This window comes from Cervus elaphus, chromosome 5 (assembly GCF_910594005.1).
Source record: "Cervus elaphus chromosome 5, mCerEla1.1, whole genome shotgun sequence".
Classification (NCBI taxonomy): domain Eukaryota; kingdom Metazoa; phylum Chordata; class Mammalia; order Artiodactyla; family Cervidae; genus Cervus; species Cervus elaphus.
Genome location: NC_057819.1, coordinates 11,412,312 through 11,421,467, shown reverse-complemented (window position 1 = coordinate 11,421,467; position 9,156 = coordinate 11,412,312). Strand labels below are relative to the sequence as shown.

At 48.9% G+C, this 9,156-nt stretch overlaps 1 protein-coding gene across 3 annotated transcripts; it reads right to left on the bottom strand.

The window, feature by feature from the left end:
• Positions 1-241: 241 nt before the first annotated feature.
• Positions 242-7,959, bottom strand: LOC122693818 (2'-5'-oligoadenylate synthase 1-like). 3 transcript variants are annotated; one of them, XM_043901685.1, is made up of 7 exons: positions 7,602-7,959; positions 6,505-6,793; positions 4,944-5,128; positions 3,129-3,361; positions 2,153-2,318; positions 1,889-1,902; positions 242-747 (listed from the first exon to the last, which is right to left on the bottom strand). In XM_043901685.1, exons 1-7 carry the CDS (start codon positions 7,776-7,778, stop codon positions 603-605), a joined length of 1,209 nt encoding a protein of 402 aa, XP_043757620.1. In that variant the 5' UTR covers positions 7,779-7,959; the 3' UTR covers positions 242-602. The 3 variants fall into 3 exon arrangements, 2 of the variants coding, with proteins under 2 accessions (XP_043757620.1, XP_043757619.1); XM_043901684.1 differs by lacking the exon at positions 1,889-1,902 and having other exon boundaries at positions 242-835; positions 2,165-2,318; positions 7,602-7,947; XR_006341018.1 differs by lacking the exons at positions 242-747; positions 1,889-1,902 and adding an exon at positions 2,559-2,626 and having other exon boundaries at positions 2,200-2,318; positions 7,602-7,938.
• Between the last annotated feature and the right edge of the window lie 1,197 nt (positions 7,960-9,156).

Genomic DNA, 9,156 nt, shown 5'->3' with positions numbered 1-9,156 from the left:
GAGAAGAGCTGATTCATTGGAAGAGACCCCAATGCTGGGAAATATTAAAGGCAAAAGGAGAAAAGGGTAGCAGAGGATGAGATGGTTGGATGGCATCACCAATTTAATGGACAATAATTTGAGCAAACTCCGAGAGATAGTGAAGGACATGGAAGCCTGGTGTGTTACAGTCCATGGGATCACAAAGAGTCGAACACAACTTAGTGACTGAACAACAGTGATCCAGTGGCCAGAACAATGCTTGGCACAGAACAGGTGCCCAATTAATATTTTTAATTGAATCAGTGAATATGCTCACACACACATAATATGTAGATATACTTCTTGGCTCTGTACCTTGAGGTTAATTAACACCCAACAAATGGCATTTGCTACCATTTTTGTTATTACTGACAATAAATTAGACCATCACCTTTCCCCCCAGGTTCACAGAAGAAAGTCAAGGCTGGGATTCCACTCTTTTGCCTGAGTCTCTCCTGGTGTCTCGGAGAGGCTATTGTCAGGCTCCAATGGGGAGCGGGCTGTCTATGAAAGAAAAGAGAGCACAGAATAGTGGGAAGGCTGGGGGTCAGGAGACTTGGGTTCTGGTCCCAGGTCTGACATCAATTCACGGCTGTCTTTGGATCCAGGCCCCCTAGCCCTAGACATGAAGAGGGCTGGCCCAGATGGCTCTGGAGACCTTGCCTCCAAGATACTCTGGCGTTCAGAGGATGGTACATGTCCAGTTCTCTTCCACCTGGGGAGGGGCTCCTTCATGGAGCTGGGTTCTTGGAGAGGATCTATAAGACTGTCTAAAATCATAGGCCTGGAACATCAGGTCGCTGTGTTCTTGGGGCTGAAAAGGAGAAGCAGGTGGTCACATTGGAGAGCTGGGCCTCCCCGCTTGGCACGGGTCTCAGTAAGCATCCCCAGTGGACGCTGTGACCTGCCACCTGGATGCCCTTTGAGGAAGGCCATGCCCCCTCCTGGGTTGTCCACATTCAGCAGCTGACCGGTGTTGGGTCTATAAAGGCCTGGCCACCTCAGTCTTCTGTAGGACAACTCTGGAGGCTGTTGGGGCCCCCAGGACTCCCCGGGGGGATGGTCTGAGATGGCCAGCATCCCGTCCGCCCCTCTCTTCATGTTGGTACCCGCCTCGCTCCCCTCCTTTACACAGGTGTCGGTTCCAGTGGTCCTCCCCAGAAACCTCCTGCATGTGAACTTCATCCCAGAGCCTGTTTCCTGGGAAACCCATCTCTGGCATCATCAGCCCTCCCCACTCCAGCTTGAGAAAGATCCCTACTCTTGGAGTGGAAAGATGAGGCCCTCAGCCCTGACTTAGCTGTGTGATACACTCACATCCTCACCTACTCTGAGTCACTCGTTTGTCCTGTGATATGGAGGGGGGAGGGGATACAAGGCAGGCTGTTTAGCTCAGCGGAGTAAGCCCTGGCATTGGAGTCTGCTGAGTGGGATTCCCGGTTCTGGGGCTCCCTAGCTGAGTGACCTTGAGCAGGTGACTTCACCTCTCTGAGCCTCCTTTTCTCATCTGTAAGATGGGAGTAGAAATCAGGGCTCATGGGGTGTCGTGAGGATTTAATAAAACAATTAAATTTAAGGGGCTAGGAACAGAGCCTGACCCCAAAGCAGGTATTCATTAAGTGGTGGTTGTTATTCTTTTTCTTCTTAGTGAAATGAGCCAACTGGAGCTGTTAAAAAAAGTTACTTCTGGCCAAGGAGGCATTAATTAAAGAATAAGCTCTGGATAGGGATGTGAGAAGTCTAGGAACCCTCTGGGGTGAAGATGACTATAAATCAGGGAGCATAGCCTGGCATGGTGTGAATGGGAGTGACCTCTGTGAAAGTGAAAGTCGCTCAGTCGTGTCTGACTCTTTGCAACCCCATGGACTGTAGCCCACCAGGCTCCTCTGTCCATGGGGATTCTCCAGGCAAGAATGCTGGAGTGGATTGCCATTTCCTTCTCCAGGGCATCTTCCTGACCCAGGGATTGAACCCAGGTCTCTTGCATAGGCAGGCGGATTCTTTACTGTCTGAGCCACCATAGAAGCCCTAGTGACCTCTAGTAAGAGGCAATTTCTTTGGAAGGAATGGTCTCTAGCTACACACCCCATGATGTGTGGAAGGGATGGGGGCAGGGCAGCAGTAAAGAAGCAGAAGTTCTCACCGACACATCCCAGGAGCCCACTGGAGACCCGTCCCATTTCTTAAAGCATGGGTAATCCAGCCAGACCAAAGCCGCTTGCGCCAGCCGCTTCCAGCTATCTAGGTCTCCACCAGCAACATTTCCTGTAGGGTCCGCCGGGTCCAGAATCACAGGCCTGAAGAGTAATATTTAGAGAGAGAGAAATGAGAAGCTGGGTTCTCTCTGGTGGGTGGTCTAGATGCTCCAGGAAGGGCAAAGCAACCAGCCTGGCACAGGCTGAGACTCAGGCAGCATCAGGGCTCCAGCAGAGCATCACTCCCTAGGGTGTGTCCTGGGTGCCCTGCTCCAGGGAGGACAGTGAACAGAAGGAGGAGCCTTGCATTTGGGCTTTGATAAACCTGGGCGTGAATCTCACCTCTGCTCTTCTGTAGGAGTGTGACCTTAGGTAGATGTCTTGGTCTCTCTAATTCTCTGTATGCTCATCTGTGAAATGGGCAGATTTGAACATCCCTACTTCAAAGGATGTTCTATGAGGATCTAGATAAGCAACATGGAATACTCAGCACAGTAATTGGGCCATCGTAACGGGTTAGTGCATGACAGTTACAATAATCATAATTTTTACTATACTATTAGAGTGTGTTAGTCTTATAGCAAGCTCTTACTTCCTGGGAGGAATTATTATTGTTCCTGCAGCTGTTGTTATTTCAGTTGAAATTTCAGCTGTTTCACTCATTTTCTGTTAGGGTTTGAACAAGCTCTTTACTGCTCAGAATCTTGGTTTACTCATTAGTGAAGCAATTAACATAGTGCCTGCCTCGCATGGTCGTTTGCACATTGTTTTTAAAATTAGATGGTAGTAGTAAAGTGCCCAGTGGCATGATAAGTATCAGAAGATGATCAATAATTCCTTCGTTTCCGGGTGCTGCAGCTGTAAGCAGGGGTCCATTTACGTGGGGAGCTGAGCCAAGAGGGGATGGAGTACCTGGGTTTTGCAAGTTGCCTTGTCAGGTATTCTTCAATAATAGGGTTTTCAGAGTTATAATTCCTTTTCCAGTAGATGCAAAGCTTCTGATACTTCAGGACTAATTCCAAGACAGTCTGAAATCCCTGAGCTGTGATGAATCCTGTTTCCTGGCACCCTTGCTCCCAGGCATAGACCGTCAGAAGCTCCAGGGCATATTGTGGGGGCAATGGCTTTCCAAGCTGCTCCTTACACTGAGTAGATGGAAAACAATCAGAAAAATGGGCTTGTCTAGCATTTGTGTAAAGCACATTTCTCATGCATCAAATTCAGCCTGCCACTTGTTTTAGGGTATAAAGTTTTCTGAGAGCAAATCCACACCTATCCATTTAGGTATAGTCTATGGTGGCATTCACAGAGCTATTAACTCACTTGTTCAAAGCCAGATGGCTAGGAAGTGAACAGAAGTGTGTGTATGTGTGTGTGTGTGTGTGTGTGTGTGGTGTTGGTGGAGGATATAGCACTCATTAATTCACCTAACAATTATTTTTTGAACTCTCATGTGCCAGGCACTGTTCTAGGTTCCTGTGATGCAGCAGAGAATCAAACATATAAATCCTTCTGTTCTTGTACATTTATAGAGGGGAAAGTGAAAGTGAAGTCCTGTCTGACTCTTCGCAACCCATGGACGGTAGCTCACCAGGCTCCTCTGTCCATGGAATTTTCCAGGCAAGAGTATTGGAGTGGGTTGCCATTTCCTTCTCCAAGGGATCCTCCTGACCCAGGGATCAAACCTGGGTCTCCCACGTTGCAAGCAGGCGCTTTACCATCTGAGCCACCAGCGAATAGTGGGGAGACAGACAATAAATATGACTACTGGAAAAACCACAGCTTTGATTAGTTCTGAACAGATGTGAGACTTGCACCATAAAGAGAGCCGAGCACCAGAGAACTGATGCTTTTGAATTGTGGTGCTGGGCAAGACTCTTTGAGGGTCCCTTGGACTGTAAGGAGATCAAACCAGTCAATCCTAAAGGAAATCAACCCTGAATATTCACTGGAGGTTCTGATGCTGAAGCTGAAGCTCCAATACTTTGGCCACCTGATGCGAAGAGCCAACTCATTGGAAAAGACCCTGATTTGGGGAAAGATTGAGGGCAAGAGGAGAAGGGGGCGGCAGAGGGTGAGAGGGTTAGAAAGCATCACCGACTCAATGGACAGGAATCTGAGCAAGCTCTGGGAGAGAGTAGAGGACAGGGGAGCCTGGCATGCTGCAGTCCCTGGGGTCACAAAAAGTCAGACATGACTTAGTAACTGAACAAACATGAGACAATAAACAAACAAATAGGCACATGCAAAGGCCCGGAGGTTGGAGTGTAGACTTTCTCTCCAGGAGGACTAATGAAGAGAAGAGCATGGCCTGAGGGTGGTGGTGAGGGGGCAGAGATGGGGGTTCAGAGAGGTCAAGGGCAGATCCTTTGAGCCTCCAAAGATGATCTGGACCAGGGGGTAACAGAGGTGATGACCATGGATGAATCATAAATGTATTTTAATATGGACCAACATTTGCTGACTAGTTGGATGTGGGTGTCTGTGAAGAAGCCAAGGATGACCCTTGGTTTGGCCACAGTAACTAGAAGGATGGATTTGTGATTTCCCTTCCTTCCCCTCTGCTCTCCCCTCCCCACTGTTACCTCTCCCTCTTCCCACTGCCTCATCCTGGCTCCTCCCCACGCCTCTCCCTGCCCCTTGCATCCCTCCACACCACCCCTCCCGCCTCACTCTCTCCCTTCCTCCTCCACTTCCTCGGCTCTGCCCACATAGGACCGGCCATACCTCTTGGTACCAGTGCTTCACCAGGCGGATGAGGCTCTTCAGCTTGGTTGGACGACTCTTCAGGAAGTCTCGCTGCAGCTCTGTGAAGCAGGGGGAGAACTCGCCTTCTTTCCCCAGTTTCTTGCACTCTTGGATGAGCTGGACATAGATTTTAGGATCAGGTCTGTAACCTTTAGTCAACTGACCTGTTGGGAATGGATTCAAATTTAAATGTCAGCTCTTTTCTGAGCTTCTTTCTGTCGCCCCGGGGACACAGACTCACTGGCCATGGGGGGCAGTGGGGAGGTGAGCTGGCCCAGAGCCAGGAGGCCTGAGGTCCTACCCGGGCCTCCCTTCTCCCGCCTCCACCGCCGTCACCCATCGTCTCTCACCTGGACTCAGCAGAGGTGGCGGCACCCTCCTCCCTGGATCCTCCACAGCCCATACAGAGGCCTTGAAACCTGATCCTTCCACTTCTTGCTTCCCAGGACCTCTGGGTAAAATCCCAAGTCCTCACAGAGGCCCACGCGGACGGTGAGACCCGTCTCCTCCCTCGTCTTACCTCCTGCCTCAATCCCTTTGCCACTGACTCCCCTGGTTGCTTCTCTTCTTCAAACATGCCACGTTCATTCCTGTCTTTGCACCTGCTGTTTCTTCTTCCTGGGAGGTCTTCCCAGGCCTGGCTCTTTCTCATTCTTTGGGCCTCAGGCCAGAGGTCACCTCTCTTGTCGCCCTATCTACCAAAGTCCTCTGATCCCCTTTGCTCTCCATCGAGTCACCATATTTAGTTGTGGTCACAGCGAGTTATCATTTCCTTCCTGGTGTTCTTATGGTCAGGCTCCAGGAGAGAGGTTCTCTGTCTGTCTCGTTTAGGGCCATGGAACACCTTGGCCTTGCACCTCCACGTCTGTGTTCCTGCTCAGTCGCTCAGTCCCGTCTGCCTCTTTGAGACCCCATGGACTCTAGCCTGCCAGGCTCCTCTGTCCATGGAATTGCCCAGGCAATACTGCTGGAGTGGGTTGCCATTTCCTTCTCCAGGGGATCTTCCTGACCCAGGGGTCGAACCTGCATCTCCTGCTTGGCAGGAGCATTCTTAACCCCTGAGCCAGCAGGGAAGCCCCGCATCTAAGGTGCACACTGGAGACTCAGCCTCAGAGAATGCATTGCTTCCTGTCCCAGTGTCCCTGCACACGATCTCTAGATTCCAGCCCCAGTATAAGTTTGATGTGGTTGCCTCACATTTGCATAAAAAATGAAATTAACATATTGAATTTACCCGAGACCTCATTTTTAGAAAGAGAACATCACACAGTTTGCAAAAAGTCAAACTAATAAGCCTGGTAGGTGTTCTATACAAATATCTTGACCCCCAACTGTACCAGTTTGGTGTTTAATGTCACTTCAGTGGCTGAGTGTGACCCTAGGCATTCTTGTCCCAGGAGAGATGCCTGGGTCTCCTCCCACTTCAAGGGATACTTTGGTTACTAAGACATTTTATTTCTGCTCAGAGACAAGAAAAGAGAACGGAAGAAGCCCTGACATAGGACAAAGACTGTAGGAACTCGTGGCTGGGAGCACTCACCCAGGGCATCAAAGGCAGGCAGGACATCGAACTCCACCGCTTGGTTGAGCTTGGGGGACCTCAGGACAAAGCTGAGAACGCGGGGATTCTCCCATCGTCGTTTCTGGACCTCAAACTTCACTTCAAATGTTTCCTCTCTTTGACAAGCTTCCAGCTGTCTCCTAATTTCTTCGATGAATTCTCCTCGGCGCTCAAGCTGTTCCTGAAAACTTGTGAGATTGGTGAAGAAGACGACGAGGTCAGCATCTGATCGTCCTCTGAGGGTCGTGCCTTTGCCTGAGGAGCCGCCCTAAAACAGGTAATAAGAGTAAAACTGACATTTTTCATTGAGAAGAGCCTCCCTTAATAAAATGCTGAGAATAATCACTAACATTTTGAGTGCTAGCCACTGCTCTGAAGGCATCAGCAGCTGTAACTCCTAGAATGCTCACAAGAACTCTGGGATCTAGCTGCTGTTATTATGTGTTGTTATCTTCCAGATGGCGAAACAGATGCTGAGATATCATGTATCAGTCCAGTGACACAGCTAGTGGGTGGCAGAGATACAGTTCACATCCTGGTTGTCTTTTTCCAGGGTCCATATTCTTTCCTCCCTGTAATTTACGACCTTATATGATTAATACTGTAAACTGGCCCATGGCTGACTTTACTTGATCTGCAAGCCTGATGAGGTGCTGAAAATTCTGGATAAGGAAACTGAGGCACAGAGAGGTTAAGTGACTTGCCCAAGATTTCACAGCCAGCCGGTGCTATCTGCTTTCAAAACGTATACTCTTAACCAACTCGAGACTCTGCAGAAATGGTGAGATCCCACCCTGGTAAAGATTAGTGAACTGCAGATGCTGCCAGGATTCAGATTGCTTATCTCCAAAGCAGTCATGACCTAGGTGGTTTATACACTTCCCCAGGGAAATTGTTAAAAACCTACAGATGGATTCCCTCTCCCCAGAAGCTATTTTCACAGATGTGGTTATAGTTCCGGCATGGATAAATCAGAACCAGCCCCAGAGACCTCAGCCTCTTGCTCTCTGACTGTCCCTGTGCAAACACTTGCAAACCAGCCCCCCTTCTCCCCAGCCAGGCAGTTCTGGACTCACCTTCACAACTTTGGACACTCGAACTCGGTGAGGGGCATATCGGAAACACCTCTCTTTCAGGAAAGTGCAGATGATGTCAATGGCTTCTTTGACCTGCGTGCCGAACTCCTCGTTTGGCAGGAGGTGGTCTTCGATGAACTTGTCTAGAGACTTGGCCGGGGTATCGCTGAGCTCCATCACGACGCTGGGGACTGGAGACCCAGAGGCGGCAGAACAAACTGCGTCCTGAACCTGTGAGCTTCTGTCTCCTCTGCTGCCTGCGTCTCAGTTCAGTTCAGTGCCTGCCTCTAGGGGGCTGTTAAGTTTCATTTCACAGGCAGGGAGGAGCTATGCTGCTGCTGGTTTCGGTTCCTTGAATGGGAGGAGTTTTGTCTTGAATCTTTGTTTCTATTTTGCCTCTCTGCAAATGAAAGGCTCCTGCCACCGCACAGACCTGTCAGATCTCTCAGCTCTTTCCTCCAGAATCCCAGAATTCCTCCCTGCCTTTAGCAGGCCGACTAGAATATCTGGTCTGTCTTCAGACTATACTCTGAAAAGCTGCTTTTAAACCCACCTTAGTACTTCACCCAAGAGGAATCACAATTACAGATAGATTTCTGGTTTCCTTTTCTTCTTTTCACTGTGGACGAAATTGTTTTATAGTCTCCTGGGATCCTGGCAGCAGGACATGTATATTGCAAACAGAAACAGTCAGAAAAATCCGGAAGCATTGTTTAGTTCACCACTAATCCTAAACCTCAAAGACGACAACTATGACTACTTTGGGGTAGTCTTGTGAGATATTTTTCTAGGTTTATGCACACATACACACAAACATAATTTCTCTCTGTCTTTTTTTTTAATGGCATGAATCAATACGTTGTACTTTCTCATGAACTTTAGTTCTTTAGGTCGACAGAAAAATTGTGAGCTGTCCCTAGCTGTGCAGCTTTGAACACGAGTGTAACTGGGCAGCCTCTCTGTCCTGATTTGTAAAGAGGTCTTTCGACCTGAAAAGTATTCACAGCATAGAAGTTGAGAGTTATGTTTTATTCGATGGGAATTTTTAGCACTTTAAGCCAGGGAGGCAGCCTCTCAAGTGACCCTGAGAAGACTGCTCCAAAGCGGCGAGGTGAGGAGCCAGGTTGTAGAGAAGTTTCACAACATAGGTCAGGTAGTCTGGACATCAAAAGGGTTTGGGTAAATTAAAGAAAGCCAGATATCCCATTGAGGCAAAAAGGGGAAAAACAACAACAACATAAAATAGAAGAATAAGCTTTTTTCTTTCCATTTCCAGAGAACAAAGAAGATGAAGAGAAGAGTGGGCAGGCCTGAACATTCTTAGTCTTTCTACTTTGTCAGTTCAGTTCAGTCACTCACTTGTGTCCGACTCTTCGGGACCCTGTGGACTGCATGCAGCACACCAGGCCTCCCTGTCCATCGCCGACTCCGGGAGCTTTTTCAAACTCATGTCCATCGAGTCGGTGATGGCGTCCAACCATCTCATCCTCTGGTGTCCCCTTCTCCTCCTGCCTTCAATCTTTCCCAGCATCAGGGTCTTTTTTTTCACGGAAAC